Source organism: Apium graveolens, chromosome 6 (assembly GCF_009905375.1).
Source record: "Apium graveolens cultivar Ventura chromosome 6, ASM990537v1, whole genome shotgun sequence".
Taxonomy (NCBI): Eukaryota; Viridiplantae; Streptophyta; class Magnoliopsida; order Apiales; family Apiaceae; genus Apium; species Apium graveolens.
Window position 1 is genome coordinate 21852926 of NC_133652.1, and position 17614 is coordinate 21870539.

The 17614-nt window shown below is 34.1% G+C and overlaps 2 protein-coding genes across 2 annotated transcripts in view; one reads left to right on the forward strand and one right to left on the reverse strand.

The window, feature by feature from the left end:
* Window positions 1-3013: 3013 nt before the first annotated feature.
* LOC141668091 (autophagy-related protein 8C-like) overlaps window positions 3014-17614 on the forward strand; it is a 68708-nt gene continuing 54107 nt past the window's right edge. Inside the window, exon 1 of the mRNA XM_074474785.1 lies at window positions 3014-3024. The gene's annotated coding sequence lies outside the window, so the exon portion shown is untranslated. The remainder of the gene's footprint in view (window positions 3025-17614) is intronic.
* LOC141664741 (agamous-like MADS-box protein AGL62) lies at window positions 16833-17402 on the reverse strand. Its single transcript, XM_074470695.1, has one exon. The coding sequence runs from the start codon at window positions 17400-17402 to the stop codon at window positions 16833-16835; it is 570 nt and encodes a 189-aa protein (XP_074326796.1).

Consider the following 17614-nt stretch of genomic DNA (forward strand, 5'->3'; position numbering starts at 1 on the left):
CTAAGTTCTGATCAACAGCCATATCCTGATGCTCACCTAAATTCTGATCATCAACATCTAGATACAGAGAAGGTGTAGTAGATAACTATGGAGTTTGAACAGCATCAGTAACAGGTGTTGTTGAAGGATTAGCTGCTGTTGGAGCTTCTAAGAGAATTACTTCAGGCACAACCAAGTGTTGAACATCAATATCAGCACTTGTGCCTGGATCATTAGGAGATACAGATGGTGTTTTGACCTTTTCAGAAACAGCTTCCTGAGATGGAGTTGATGGAGAAGAAGTGACTTTAGCAAATTCCTTTTCTTGTGAGATCAGAGATTCTTGATCCCCTTCCTGAGTTGCTGCTTCTTCATCATCTGAAACAGGTCTTTTTGCTCTCTGTTTCTTGTATCTCTTTGAAGATTTAGATTCCTTGGGAGTTTCAGGAACTGTCATTCTTCTAAGCCTCTTGAGAAGCCTAGATCCCCCAATTCCAGAATCCTTCTGAGAAGTCTCTTTCTCAGCTTCATCAATAACAGGTTCTGAAGAAGGAACCTGGTCCTCAGTATCAGATTTATCTCTCAAGGCAATCCTCCTTCTCTTTTGAGGTGTTTGAGGAACAATCGTTGTCCTCTTTGGCTTGGAAGATGAAGGCTTCACAGTAGGTACTGAGGTTGAGGGTTGAACTGTCTGTGAAGTGGAGAGATAGGATTTGATATATTTCCTGAGGGTTGGTTGAGTAGAATGGGTGGTAGGTGCTGATGGTTGTTGTGGTGTTTGGGAGGTTGTTGTTGGTTGGACATCAGAATAAACAGATCTATAAGTATCAGGATCAGCATTTACTAAGATCTGTTATACAGATTGAAGAATCTGTAAAGGTCTAACCACTGATTTCTTAGTGTCAGCATTTATCAGGTCATTGAAGTAACGTTTTGCAACCTTAAAAGGTGGAGTTGAGGAACTGACTAATTGAGGTTCATCAGTACAAAAAGTATATATAAGTTGACAGAATCTAGCAAAGTACACAACATTCCTATCCTCTGTCATCCTATCCCCAATAAAACCAATTATAGCGGTTGCAAAATCAAAATGAGTTTGGTTTATAATAGCATACCTGATGTGCTGACTCATTATAGGAAGAGCATCAAAATTTGAACACTTGTTCCCAAAAGTTTTAGTGATGCAGTCGAAGAAGAAGCTCCATTCTCTTCTGATATGAGCCCGTTTCAACTGTCCAAGCTTTGCCAAACTCTGTTCATACCCCAAATTGGCCATTAACTCCTGAAGAGCTGATTCCTCTGGAATTGAAAAGATACATCCTTCTGGGAGATGTAGAGCCCTGCGTATTGTACCAGGAGTGACTGCATATGAAGAATCACCCACTTCGAAAACAATACTAGGAGTGCCATGTGTACTACCATTATCAAAGTGCCCAGTCCGCCAAAACGTCAGAACTTGTTGGCTCGAAAAGACTGAAGGCTGGGTAAATGCATACCCAATCTCACTGTGTGCAAGAAGATCTTGCACAAAATGCAATTCAGATGGAGCTTCAGCATGATCAAGAATTGCAGCATAGTTGTTTGGAACAAATTTAGCTCCATCAATGATTAAATCCTTAGGTGCCATGTGAAAAATTTAGATTTAAGAGTGTCTGTTAGGTGTTTAATAAAATGTCTGTATGAAAAACCAACATTAGAAGAAGAAGGAGAGTAAAAACAAGTAGAGAGAAAAAATATGAAGAGAAATAAAAGATTAAAAAAAATCTTCTCTCTTTCTTACTTATACTCTGAAAAAAATGTTACCGTTGGACACCTGTCAGACATGCAGTAATAACGGATAGTTACTGGGCTCGAGAAAACAGGAATCATTACTTACCCACTTGCCGTTTTTCAAGGAAAAACCGTTCCACTTACCCAGATATTCCATTAATCAAGGTGAAACAGTTTTAATTCAAAATTGAAATCGTTCCCACTTATTTAATTATTTTTCACTGCAATATTAATATTCTGAAAATAAATCAAGTGAAAATGACCAAAATAAATCAGAGGAGTAAGTACTGATAAAGGAAAATCAGAACTTAAATTAAAACAGAATTTATATGGTCATCAAAATATGAATATTTATCAGGATTTATCAATGCATTACAAAATTTCTCAGAGACAAAATCTTGAAACAAAAATAAATTTCATTAATATATCAAGAGAATACATTCATGAAATTGAAAGTACATCAGAATTTATACAAGATTTCCCAAAGCTGCTAAACCTAACATCAACAGCCTTAGTCCTAGCTCAAGAAGCAGGGCAAGGCTGATGATGAAGAAAAACAGGAAGAAGAAAATAAATTATTTCTTCTTCCTACTCTCGACAAACAGAATGGCGAGTCGAATGATTCGCTCTTGCTGGCGGAGAGCTTCCAGCCTTTCCTCCTCCAATCGCTCCAGATGGCGATGGTAATCCATATAGAAGAACAGGAGGTGGGTGAGTACCTCCTGTGGGACAGAGTCCCATATCTCATCAGGAATGGCAGTGACGTGCCATTCCTGCTGCCACTCAGCACAGCTTAGCTCCATATTGAAGGTTTCGTAGTTCAAAAACATGTTGTATCTGACCATGGTATTTTTGAAAGAAAAAGTATGAAGGTAAGTTTGTGAGAAAAGATTTGATGAGAAGGCTGATGTGAAGTGGTTGCTTATATAGGCAAGAGAATGCCAGGAGACGCAAAGAATTTAATGTTGACAGGTAGAATTAATTCTACCTCGTCTCCCCAGACTTGGAAAAAGAAAAACAGTCATTGGAAAGAGAAAACATGGTTTAATGCGCACAAGAAGCAAGTAAAAGTTGATTGTTCAAGTACGAGTACCACTAATCTTAACCATAGTGACTATTAATCTTCCACTTCAACATATTCTAGTTTGAACCGAGACTGTTATCAAATTTTATCCACAGATAAGTCAAGTAAAGAACTAGACTGTAATATCAGAACTTAGACTTATATCAGAACTTAACAGTCATCAGAACATAATTTCTTAACTCGAAAAAGGAATGCCTATCTTAGTAAGTCCTCATACAAGTTCTGAGTTATATTCTTCAGAACTTAATCATCAGAACATGCAACCAGAACTTGTCCTCGGAATTTGTGCAATGTGACACAATGACTGTTCATCGAAAATAACATAGATCACCACAGTAATTTTCATCATTCAAATGGAGTGATTAGTGTGTGCATTAAGCTAAATGTCAGACACAGAGTAAAGTCTGATTCACTTCAGTACATCTTAGAAATAAGGCATAACTAAAATTTTGCTAAAGAGCTGTCATTATTCTGAAACCTACTGTTGAATGAGTTCATGCTTGAGTCCACCTCAACTATTTTGTGCTAATTTTATGCATCTTTTTAAATTCCATTTCACAGTGGCTTCTCAGTTTAAGTGAGTCATGACTGCTTATCAGAATTTATGCTATTATCAGAGTATTTCTCCAGTAATCATAGAGTGTGAAAAGTCACCAAGAAAATATTTTACTTTTCTAATGCATATTTACTTAATACCAGCAATGCACTTGGGTCGTCCCTTCCACATTTTTACTCTAGATCTCAAAGGAGTACCTGATTTTATTCTTTGATCCTTTTGCTTTTTCTTTTGATAAGTGAGGTTTATCAGCACTTAGTGCATTCAGCAGATTTACTAGTATCAGAACTTAACAGTTGAGTAGCATTATTCTAATTTGTAACTTAGTAATAAGATAGACAAAGTAAACTCAACTAAGCTCAATTATCAGAATTTGCTTGTGTCAATAGATTTCCACAGAAATAATTACTTCTTACATGGGATCATTTATTTATTGAAGACTACTAGGTCAGCATCTAGCACAGTTATCCTCATAGGATTGAATAGTTACTTAAACAGACATATCACTTATCAGAGTTTAGAAAGATATATCAGACAACAGTCAGTACTTAAACACATTTGTCAATTAAGCACAGAATACACAAAGAGAGTAAATTCTGTAAATACTGATCATAAAGTCTGATATAACAGATCAAAACTAAGCAGATTTAGAGAAAGAACCTGAAACCATTCCAAGTTCATTTACCAATCTTGTAAAAGTGGCTTCACACAATGGTTTTGTGAAGATATCTGCTAGTTGTTGATCTGTTGGAATAAAGTGCAATTCCACTGTACCTTCATCCACATGTTCCCTTATGAAGTGGTACCTGATGCTGATGTGCTTTGTCATAGAGTGTTGAACTGGATTACCTATCATAGCAGTAGCACTTTGATTATCACAGTAAATAGGGATTTTGAAATATGTTAACCCATAATCCAGTAATTGATTCTTCATCCAAAGAATCTGTGCACAACAGCTTCCTGCAGCAATATACTCCGCTTCTGCAGTTGATGTGGAGATTGACTTTTGTTTCTTGCTGAACCAAGAAACCAATCTGCCTCCAAGAAATTCGCAGCTTCCACTCGTGCTTTTCCTGTCAATTTTGCAACCTGCAAAATCTGCATCTGAGTAACCTATTAGTTTAAAATCTGATTCTCTAGGATACCACAATCCCAGATCAGCTGTTCCTTTAAGATACTTGAAATTTTTTTTCAAAACTGTTAAGTGAGGTTCTCTTGGATCTGCTTGAAATCTTGTACAAAAACAAGTAGCATACATGATATCACGTCTACTAGCAGTTAGATAGAGTAGAGAGCCAATCATACCTCTGTAATCAGTAATATCTACTGATTTACCAGTATCCTTATCCAGCTTTGTTGCAGTGGCCATGGGAGTGGATGCACTTGAACAATCTTGCATTCCAAATTTCTTCAGCAAGTTTCTGGTGTACTTAGTTTGACAAATAAAAGTGCCTTCTGCATTCTGCTTGACTTGAAGGCCCAGAAAATAGGTAAGTTCCCCCATCATACTCATCTGATACCTTGACTGCATCAGTTTGGCAAACTTCTTGCAAAGTCTGTCATTTGTAGACCCAAAAATGATATCATCAACATAAATCTGGAACAGAAGTAAGTCCTTTCCATGGTTGAGGTAGAACAGTGTTTTGTCTATTGTTCCTCTGTTGAATCCACTTTCCAGAAGAAACTGAGCTAAAGTCTCATACCATGCTCTAGGAGCTTGCTTAAGTCCATAAAGTGCTTTATCAAGCCTGTAGACATAATCTGGATGTTTGGAGTCTACAAAGCCTGGAGGTTGTTCAACATATACTTCCTCCTCCAATTCTCCATTGAGAAAAGCACTTTTCACATCCATTTGAAAGACAGTAAACTTTTTATGAGCAGCATAAGCCAAAAATATCCTTATGGCTTCTAACCTAGCAACTAGTGCAAATGTTTCATCATAATCAATTCCCTCCAGTTGAGAATATCCTTTTGCAACCAGCCTTGCCTTATTCCTTATAATTATGCCATCACAGTCAGTTTTGTTTCTGAATACCCACTTTGTATCAACAACAGATCTATTCTTTGGTCTTGGCACTAGGGTTCAGACTTTATTTCTTTCAAATTCATTTAACTCTTCTTGCATTGCTTACACCCAATCAGCATCTTGAAGAACTTCTTCCACTTTCTTTGGCTCAGTCTGAGAGAGAAAAGAATTGTAAAAACATTCGTTTGAAGTACCTGTTCTAGTTCTGACACCTGCATCAGGATTTCCAATTATCAAATCAGGTGTATGTGATTTTGTCCACTTCCTTGCAGATGGAAGGTTTTCTCTAGAACTGGATGCTCCCCCGTGATTCATGCTGTCCTCATTTTCATTTTCTGATGCTCCCCCTGAAACTATGCTCTCTGAGTTGGATTCTTCAGAATTTAGATTTTCAGCACTATCAGAACTTGATGAATCAGAACTTAAAGAGCCAGATGTATGTTCTGATGTTTCTTGAGATGTGGTAAGATCTTGAGTATGCTCCCCCTGCATAGGTGCATCTTCCTTTGGAGTAGTCACCACAGTTTCAATAACATCAGATTTTAATCCATCAGAATTTACAGTATCAGGACTTAGACTGTCAGGATTTTCAGTATCAGAATTTGAGTCTTCATTTTCAAATCTCAGCTGATCATGGTCAATAAAATCTTCAAGATCAGTAATCTTCTTGTCATCAAAGGAGACATTGATAGATTCCATGACCACTTTTGTTCTCAAATTATAGACTCTGAAGGCTTTTGTGGAAAGTGGATATCCAACAAAGATTCCTTCATCAGCTTTTAGATCAAACTTGGATAGTTGTTCAGGATGAGTCTTGAGAACAAAATACTTGCATCCAAATACATGAAAGTACTTCAGATTTGGCTTCTTTTTCTTCACCATCTCATATGGTGTTTTTCCTTGCTTGTTAATGAGTGTTGCATTTTGAGTAAAACAAGCAGTCTGCACAGCTTCAGCCCAGAAATAGGTTAAAAGCTTTGCTTCTTCAAGCATTGTACGTGCAGCTTCAATGAGAGTTCTATTCTTCCTTTCAACAACTCCATTTTACTGTGGAGTTCCAGGAGCAGAAAATTCCTGCTTTATTCCATGGTTTTTGCAGAACTCTTCCATTATCAAATTCTTGAACTCAGTGCCATTATCACTCCTTAAGGTTTTCACAGAATCTTTGACCAATTTATCCATATGTTTGACATGATCAATCAAGATAGATGCAGTTTCACTTTTTGTGTGCAAGAAATACACCCATGTGTATCTAGTGAACTCATCCACTATGACCAATGCATATTTCTTCTTTGCAATAGACATGACATTTACTGGACCAAATAGATCAACATGTAGTAAATGATAAGGCTCAAAAATTGATGATTCAGTCTTGCTCTTGAATGAAGATTTTCTCTGTTTGGCCTTCTGACAAGAATCACAAAGGCCATCAGGAGCAAATACTGACTTTGGCAGTCCTCTCACAAGATCTTTCTTGATCAGCTCATTTATATTGTTGAAATTTAAATGAGAGAGTTTCTTGTGCCAATTCCAGCTTTCTTCAATTGATGCTCTACTCATCAGACAGATTGTAGACCCATCAGTACTTGTTGAAAGCTTAGCTTCATAAATGTTACCACGTCTGTATCCTTTCAGAACAACTTTGCCTTTGAATTTACTCACAACTTCACTGTGTTCTTCAAAGAAGTCAACATGATAACCTCTATCACATATTTGACTTATACTCAGCAGATTATGTTTAAGTCCTGAGACCAGAGCTACTTCTTTAATGATGACATTCCCAAGATTGATACTGCCATATCCCAATGTTTTTCCAATGTTGCCATCTCCATAAGAAACACTTGGGCCAGCTTTCTCCACAAAGTCTGATAGCACGGCTTTATTTCCAGTCATATGTCTTGAACATCCACTGTCCAGAACTAGAATATTTTTCCTGTTGCCCTGCAATCACAAAGACCACTAATGATTAGTTTTAAGAACCCAGACTTGCTTGGATCCTTTGGCCTTATCAAGTTTGTTAACATTTGCAGCGGATTTAGCATCAGAGTTTATGTTAACATTTTTCTTATCAGAACTTACACTATCAGACTTTGAATCAGAATTTACACTAGAAGGAACAATGGAAACTTTCTTCAAAGAAGGTTTTAATTGATAATAATCATAGTACAAACTACGATATTCCTTACAAGTATAAATGAAATGCCATAAACTACCACAATGAAAACAAGGATTCTGTGGTTTATATCTAACAGACTGACTCTTAACTCCTGATTTTGAAGGTAAGGAGTTAATGTTCTTATTCTTTCTGCAAAAAGAATCCAGATGGTAAGAACTTCCACAGTTATGACATGTTTTCCTAGGAGCATCAGGAACAGGTTTATAATCATTGCTTTTATTCACACCTTCCTTTCCATTCCTATTTTTCCTAGGTGATTTTACCTTGTTTACATTCTTAACATCTTTCAGCTTATGCTTAAGCTGCTTCTTAGTCATTAAGCCTATGTTTACTTCAGCTATTTTTTCCTATTTTAGTTTGTCAGAAGTTAATCCCTCTCTAACTTTTGATTTATCATTATCAGACTTTACAGTTACAAACTTAACAGGTTTTAACTTTGGCTTTTGCTTAACAACATGCTTAATTTCTACAGTTCCTTTATCATTCTTATCCTCTCCATAACCTAAGCCCTCTTTCCAATTTTCACTACTTAGCAAATTTTGAGTTGTTCTGCCAGAGTTAGTCCAAGTCCTGATTATCTCTCTTTCCTTTTCTAACTCAGTTTTTAGAGATTCATTCATTTTTAGCACTTCATCCCTAACATAAAAAGCATCATCTCTATCCTTCTGAGTTTGATGGAACATAACTAACTCTTTTTCTAAGAAATCATTTCTTTTCTTAAAAGCAAGATTTTCAGAAGTTAATCTTTCACATGTTAAAGTCTGATCTCTATAACTAACAAATATGGTTTTAAGATATCTTCTCAACTCATTAATATCATCAGTATGAAAAGCATAAGTAGTCTGAGGTACCTTTGTTTCAGCAGCTTCAGAACTGCTCTCAGCACTTTCTTTATCAGCATTTGCCATCAACGCATAGTTCTTCTCACTTTCAGAGTCTGGGGTGTCTGTCCAGCTTTTCTACTTTGTGACAAGAGCCTTGCCTTTGTCACCCTTTACCTTCTTGCAATCAGGAGATATGTGGCCTTTCTCACCACAGTTATAGCATTTGACATTAGTATAATCTCCTCTATCAGACTTTCCTCCTCTGCCTTCAGATCTTCTGAAATTCTTCTTATCAGAACTTATGCCTTTTCTGGAAAGCTTCTTTCCATTCCTGAACTTCATGTATGCAATCTTTGTGATCCCTTTCACCATAAGGGCACACAACTTCATCATCTCCTCATCAGCATCAGTCTCAGGCAAGCTTTCAGAATCTGAGTCATCATCACTTTCAGAACTTGACGACTCAGTATCAGACTTTGTGAACAGAGCTTTACCCTTGTCTTTCCTTGAGGTAGCTGCCGTGGGGAATTCTTCTTCAGCCTTAAGAGCAACTGTCCTTGACTTTCCTCCTTTCCTCTTGCTTCTTTGTTCCATCTCAAGTTCATGAGTCTTGAGCATTCCATAAATTTTATCAAGAGTTGTTTCATCAAGATTGTAATTGTCTCTTATTGTCGTTTCCTTCAAATCCCAACATTCAGGAAGAGCTAACAGGAAATTTTAGGTTTGAATCTTCAAGATCATACTCCTTATTAACCAGTGACATATCATTCAAGAGTCTGACAAATCTATCATATAAATCAGTCAATGACTCATTAGCCTTTGAGTCAAAGTGTTCATACTCTTGAGTGAGTATTGTCTTCCTGTTCTTCTTAATTGTATCAGTTCCCCGACACCTTGTTTCCAGAGCATCCCATATCTCCTTAGCAGTCTTGCAGTTAATTACCCTGTTTGACATTACATTATCAATGGCACTATGCAGTAAGTGTCGTACCTTAGCATCCTTAGCAATTGATGCGATATCTTCAGCAGTATAATCACTCTTTTCCTTTGGTACAGTCTTTGCTGCCTCACCTGCAACTGCAACAGCGAACTTGGTTGGTTTGTGAGGCCCTTCCTTAATTCTATCAAGATATTCTGGATCTGTAGCTTCCAGAAACATGGTCATCCTCACCTTCCATATGCCATATTCAGATGGTCTCAGTATGGGAACTCTGATGGTTTCATACCGACTTTGAATTTGTGTCTTTGGAGGTTCTTCAGTTTTGGTAGGCTTAGTTGGAGTTTCTGTGTCAGACATGATTGTGTTTGGATCTTTAACTGTATGTGTGTTAACAGATAGCTCTGATACCACTTGTTAGGTCACACACACTGTAGAGGGGGTGAATACAGTGTAAAATACAATCAAATCGAATTTTAATATCTTAAATAACAGAAAACAAACTTTATTGAAACAATAAACTCTGTTACAGTATGGAGCTATTACCTCTTAGTGATGAACAAATATCACGAGAGCTGCTAGGGTTACAATAAATAATCTTCTCGAATATGATAACACTTATAGTGTAAACCCTATGTCTGTGTTTATATACTACACAGTTACAAGATAATCGCTAATTGATATGGAATATAATTCTGCTTCCTAAAATATATCAATCAGATATCTTTTCTTCCAAGTATTCCATTCTTCACGGAACTCCTTCTTCATGCATATCTCTTCTTATGTTTATCTCGATCTTCTTTCTTTTAATCAGCTACTGTCCTTATCTGATCGTCCTTCAGCACTTAAGTTCTGATATCCAACTTCTGATGATTATCTCCAGATAATATAAGTACTGATATCCTTAAGTCCTGACTTCCAGTATAAGTACTGATTCTCAGTTAAGTACTGATTTGTCCTGTTATGTAAGATCTGAAAACTAAACATAAATCATATTAGCCATGACATTATCAAATATATCTAACATGGTACGTGATTATAGAAAGAACAAATTAGAGTATGTGATGCTCAAGCGAGATTAGACTTGTTATATCGATTGAAGGAGGAGGGTGGTGGTAAATTTTTCATTAAAACTCTACTTGATGAAGAACAATGTTTGAAGAGTTTAGTATGGGTTGATCCTCGTTTTTTGATGGCATACAAAAATTTTGGTGATGTCGTTGCTTTTGATACAACGTACCGTACGAATAGGTATGCAATTGTTGGAATAATCTTAAATTTAGTTATTAATTATTTGTTTATTTAATTATTAGATATTTTAGATATTTAGCAATAGATTAATTATTAGAGAAAAATATTATTCTAGAATTGTTTAGTAGTGGGGTAGTGGAGTTATGGAGTAAATTATGGACATGTAATTTACCCATTAATTAGTAGTGGTTAGTTTTAGTAGTAGTTATTTTAATATGTTTGTAAAGCCTATATAATGGCTAATTTACCTTGAGTTTTATAACAACAAGACATATAGCAGTACAAGTTCTCTGCAAAAATGTAGGTGTCTTTTTTCTCTAAATTTTTACAACATGGCATCAGAGCCTCATGATCTAGGGCTTTGTGAGATATTTTAAAATATACACCTATATATATATGTTAAATATTAATTTATCATATTTCAAATGGCATTAAAAAATTTTCCATATATATTTAGTGAAGTATCAAGATGAAATGATACGTGGAAAAAGAAAAGAGAAGCAAGAATAAAAATGGAGGAAAAAATGAGGGACTGCTATTAGCTAAAGCTTCATCCTCGATAGGAACATGCAACAAAGTTCAATGCAACCATTGTCATAAGATGGGACATGAAGAAAAAGACTGCTGGTACAAAGGAAAGCCACAATGCTACAAATGCAAAAAATATGGGCATCTGGCAACGAATTGTAGATTTCAGAATGATGAAGAAAGGATGACACAATTGATCGAGGGAGAACCAATCCTTTAGAGTTGTGGAGAGAAAGTGCTCCAAAGTGTTTTTGGAGAGAAGTGCTCCAAAGTGTTTTTGATGAGAAAGTGCATCAAAATTGATGGTGGTGAGAAGTGAATCACAGGCGAAGAGAAAGTGTTTCATAAATTTAAGATTATGGGGGGTGAATGTTGGAATAATCTTAAATTTAGTTATTAATTATTTATTTATTTAATTATTAGATATTTTAAATATTTAGCAATAGATTAATTATTAAAGAAAAATATTATTTTAGAATTGTTTAGTAGTGGGGTAGTGGAGTTATGGAGTAAATTAAGGAAATGTAATTTACCCATTAATTAGTAGTGGTTAGTTTTAGTAGTAGTTAGTTTTAATATGTTTGTAAAGCCTATATAATGCTAGTTTACCTTGAGTTTTATAACAACAAGAAATATAGCAGTACAAGTTCTCTGCATAAATGTAGGTGTCTTTTTTCTCTAAGGTTTTACAACATCAATGCCATTTGTACCTTTTACCGGGGTCAATCATCATTATCAGTCGGTTCAATTTGGATTTGCATTGATGCGTGAGGAAATAAAAACCAGTTTTGAATGGGTTTTAAAAAGTTGGCTTGAAGCGATGGAAAATAAGCATCCCGTTGTCATAATCACCGATCAAGATCAAGCCATGGCCAGGGCAATTGCATCTCAACTACCTCACACCAATCATCTCAACTACCTCACACCATTCATTAGTTTCACGTTACTATTCAAAACCGATGTATATATGAAAATTGTTATTATGAAAGTCTAAAAGTTGTTTGATAATATATGTAATAAACGTTTTTTGTTAGTACAATATTTTAAAATTTTATTTGTTGATAAATTACATGTTTTTGTTTAATAACAAATTTTAAAAATATTAAAGTTTTGTAAATAATTCTCACCAATTTTTGAGTGAAAAGACGATTGTATTGTTTATTGACATCAATAAAATGAGGGTCTAGATATGGAAAATCGTAATTATTGTAACTTGTAATATAAATAAAACGAATTTAGTTAAAGCAAAATATATTGATTCCATTAACCAACTAATCACTGTAAAAATCTTTTTTATTTAAATACATCTATTAAAATGGTAATTTATTAAAATAAAATTGGAATTAATTAAGTAGAATAGAGTTCCCTCAATTTGAGAGAGAATTATCCATTCCTTATCACATCAATTTTCTTCATAATTCTTATTATAACAATTTTGTACCACCTAATTTATTTTTCAAATATTGCCTCTAATCCTCATTAAATTTCTTTAATCTCATACATTCCATTTCATTTCATTTCATTACATTCACCCCAACCAAATTCAACATAAATAATTTCTCTTATTTTGGATCCCTTTTAAAGGAATGTTCTGATATTGTAAAGGGTTTTGTATTCAGTTTATTTCCTTAGAGGATCAGCAAACTTAGCAGCTCATTGGCTTGCAAGAGAGGTTAGTTCTTTGTCTGATTTTAAGACATAGTTTTCCGTATCTCCCTGCCTTATCTATGTAATTTTTCATGATTTGAATTAGGATGAATCCTTTTAATTTCAAATAAAAAAATTTATGACCCCTCTTGTGTCACTTTACTTTGAGACTATAGCGGAAGCTGCTGGCTAGTATTTATGTTCATTTGGCTTTACTCATTTACGGAATGCAATATCATGAATCAGCATAACTCTTTTTTTTTGTTGCTAAATATGAATCAGCATAACTTCCAAATGTATAAAAGAGTAGTTACAAGTAGATGATGGGCCACATATTGTGGAAAAGAAACTTCTTTTTTGACAATTTGGGTTGGGACTTTTGTGTTTGTTTTGGGCTAACATGTTTCTTCTAGTGGTACTTCAAATTATTTATTATTTGCTCGGTACCTGCAATTTATTATACAGAATCTTCAAAAACTCTGCAGATTAATAATTCCGTATATTAACTTTCAACCTCTCCGGTTTTTCGAAAACGATTCTAATATACGGAGTTGGTCGTAAAAATTAAAAATTGAGGTAGGTCACGAAAATAAGAATAATACTCTTTTAAGGTTCATTTGAATTTTATCATTCGAATCTCACACATTTTTGAAAATTTTACTTACTATTTCTTCTTATTTAAATCGATAAATAATCCATATGTCGCCCTTTCATAATCTTATCCTCCAGATATTTAGTATTTAATTTATTATACTATTTAGTTTGTTGTATTTTAAACTGGATAAGGGCCCGTTTAGATAAAAGTATTTCATTTCAAATTTTAAATTTTATTAAATTAGCTGTTTGGGAAACGATAAGAATTTGTATTTGAAATTTGTTCAAATCCATGACATTTGAAAATTAAGTTTATATATTATAATTTGAAATGACAACTTAAAATATGTCATTTCAAATGAAAAATACACTTCTTTTTCAATTAAATTAGTAGAATTTTTTATAAAAAATATTTTTTCAAGAATTATTTTTTAAGAAAATTACTTTCAGAAATTAATTTCTCGAAAAAAAATTCGAGAACTTTTTCGGTGAGTTTTTTCTCGAGAAATTTTCCGGAAAAAAATTTCTCGTGATTTTTTTCTCTAAATACTTTTTTTCTTAAATTTTTTTTATGAGAATTTTTTCTCGACAACTTTTTCGAGTAATTTTTCTCGAGATTTTTTTTCGAAGAACATTTTTTTAAAAAAATTTCTCGGGATTTTTTTTGAAAAAACTATTTTGGAAACTTTTTTTTCGAGAAATTCTCTCTCGAGTATTTTTTTTCAGGTAATTTTTTTTCGAGAAATATTTTTCTGAGAACTTTTTCGGAAAAATTTTTCTCGAGAAACTTTTTTCCAAGAACACCGTTTTCCAGGAAAGTTTTTTCAGAAACTTTTTCAATTATTTTTTTCTCGAGAAATATTTTCCCGAGAACCCTTTCGGGAAAGTTTTTTCTCGAAAAACTTTTTTCCAAAAACATTTTTTTCCCGAAAAGTTTTTTCAAGAACTTTTTCGGTTAATTTTTTCTCGAGAAATATTTTTCCGAGAACTTTTTCGGGAAATCTTTTCTCGAGAAATTTTTTTCCAAGAACATTTTTTTCCAGGAAATTGTTCCCGAGAATTTTTCAGGAAATTTTTCGGCAAATTTTTTCTAGAGATATTGTTCCGATTTTTTTTTCAGAATTTTCTTTTTCGAGAACCTTTTTTCCAAGAACTGTTTTTTCTCGAAAAAAAATTTCGGGAATATATCTTCTCTTGAATTTTTTAGACAAAATTTTTCTCGAGTTTTTTTTCTAAAAAACTTTATCGAAATTTTTTCTTCAGATATTTTTGAAATTTTTTTCTCGAAATTTTTTTCCCCGAGAACACTTGTTGGTGAACGTTTTTTACCGGAAATTTTTTCAAAGAATTTTTCAGGAAATTGTGTCTCGAGAATTTTTTGGAAAATTTTTTCTCGAGATTTTTTCCCGCAAAAAATTATGAAAATTTTTGTTTCGAAAAACTTTCTCTTTAGAACACCTTTTCAGGAACTTTCTAGAATTTTTTCCAAAATTTTTTTGAGATATTTTTCAGAGAAGATTTTTTTTAAAAAAAAGTTTCTTAGAGAATTTTTTTCAAAAATTTGTTTCTCAAGAAAAGTTTTTCCTAAACTTTTTTCAAGACAGTGATTAATTTTAAAATTTAAAGATATCCTTAAACAGGAAATTCTGAAATTGAAATTTTTGTTTTTCCAAATGCGAGATTTGGATTTCAAATTTTAGATTTGAAATTATGAATTTGAAGTGAAATCAATGTTCCCAAACACTACCTAATTTCATTTTAAATTCTAAATTGATTAATTATTTTTAGATCTTATAGACATATATGTAGTTTTTGAACTATCAAATTATCTGTAAATTTCTTAGATTAATTTTGTGTACGTGATGTATCTTAAGTATCAATGAATCTACAATTTTACGAGATAATTTGATTTTTAGGTAGTGTTTTTTGTGCATCTCTCCTCTACACGTAATAGTAACTTTACGAAATAATTTGATTTTCAGGTAGGATTTTTTGTGCATCTCTACTCTACACGTAGTAGTTATTGTTAAAATTACATCATTTTGTGTGATGTTTTGCTGACGAATGTTGTTATTCTGAGAACAAAGATCAGGAGCAGAAATCATTGTACCAGTAAAATGAAACTAGTGATCAAGTTGCACTCAAGGTGTAAGTTTAGTTTATAACTGAGAATCGTTTACTATTGTTATGAATCATGTCTACCAGACATGCACAAATTCTCTAACAGAGAGTGTATTACCAAGCGCTGAAGCAACATGACATTGCCCCTCAAATGGTATGTATGCCACTAGGTTTACTCTAGTCTATTGTCTAAACTTTAATTTTGTTCACTCTCCAGGCCATCTTCCAGCAACAGCAATATCGATTTTCATCTGATTTATCGGTTTTTCTGCTGTGTGTCCATGGGCATATACTAAACACAAACTTCTTTAGTTTTAACTTGTTTTGATTGGTCAATACTTTTTAATAATGGTGGCCCCCTGTATTTACAACAAATACACATATCAAAACATTCCAAATTTTATAAATTTTAGTGCTTAGCACGTGGCCATGAGCACACACTAGACAAACCCCTGATTTATTATATCTAGTGTTCAATAGTTCTTACGTGTTTCAATCATACACTTTACTACAAGGAATAACCAAACCAGCTCTCTAAAATGGACAATTATTGGAAGTTAGAAGACAACTATTTACAAGATAAACCAAAAAACTTAGAATTAATTTAAGGTTTTGAATTGAAGACACGTGCATTAGTCCAGTCATGAACTCCTGTGGCAAAGAACATGACATAGTTCAGGGGAGATACTAAAAGAGATTTGCAGCAATAATGTACACTTACATATAATAACCTTCAACAGATAATAATAAAGGCAGGGTATACTTAAATTTGATAATGTTTAATAGATTCTACTAGAAAGGCCATAGCTAATATACAAGACTCTCCCACGTCGCAGGATCTAAAAAAAATCCTAGTTGTATCCATGGGGTTAGAACATGTTACTTGGCAAAGCTATAGGATAGGAAGCAAAGTCATCACGTCAAGTACGACCTTAACATAGATACACTATAAATTTTAATTAAATAAATCAAGGAGAACAAGCCCTCTGTCCATCTTTAGTCCTATTCCTATGCTTGGATGTCAAACTAAAATCAGTGGGAACTACATCAGTGATCTGTCCTGATTACCGAACCTGCACAATATCACCACAATCAACTGGAAGTTCGAGATCAGTGAAAAAGGCATCCAATTCCGCATTGAAATCTGAGTCCTTCATCGCCAACAACTCATTCAGAAGTTCATCATCAATTAAATTCACTTCCTTATTTGCGAAAAACTCATCTAGCAAGCCACCCTTCATAATCAGATCCTTGTTTGCGGAAAACTTGCCTGGCACTGCACAATCCGGCTTGGTCACATTCTTATTTGCAAAAAACTCATCCTGCAAGCCATTACCCTTCATAGTAAGATCCTTGTGCAAGCTACATACTCATCCAATGATCCAGTATCATCTGAATTCAAAGTATTACATGCATTCAACATCGATGAAGACATCCTAATTAGCCTCAGATCATTAGCTCTTAATTCCAAATTGTTCCTCAAATTTTCCATTGAACTTATATACTCCTCCAGTTCTTCTTCCCCTAAATGGTCGAAAGGTTGCTGCCACCAAAAATCACTTTCCTCTTTATTTACTGATTTATTTTTCTCAATTTCCAAATACTGTTTCTTCAGTTCTTCAAGCATGCATGAGGAATTCACGTGGGTTTCAGTTGTTGCAGAAGAATTCTTAGTACCGAGATATTTATCAACGACATGCTCAACGGATGGATGGCCGAAAGCAAAAACACGTCGACCGACAGATTCACAAAGTACTGCAGTCTCAGCACCAGTTAGAACACAAAGTTCACTGGCTTTTTTGAACACACCAAAACGGCGCTTGGAAAAAGTAATTTGACGGCTAGTTTTGCCATCTATTGGCTTCACTTCTCTCTGTTTTTTCCTTCTGGTAGCCTTGTTCTTGATCATGTTGTTCATGGGGGAGCAACTAAGTTCAAAAGGAACTAATGGAGGATTTTATATTGATAGAAGATTGAATAGAATTACAACATCGTTTATGGACGATTGTATCATACTATATAATGTTAATGGATGATAGTAAAGGGAAAGTTTCATTAAAAAAAATCGAAGGATCTCACCGGCAAAAAAATATGGTAACTTAGACATTTTTAAAATTGATT

Bases quoted from the DNA above. Each gene is read 5' to 3' on its own strand.
- LOC141664741 (XM_074470695.1), bottom strand. From the start codon at position 17,402: ATGATCAAGAACAAGGCTACCAGAAGGAAAAAACAGAGAGAAGTGAAG.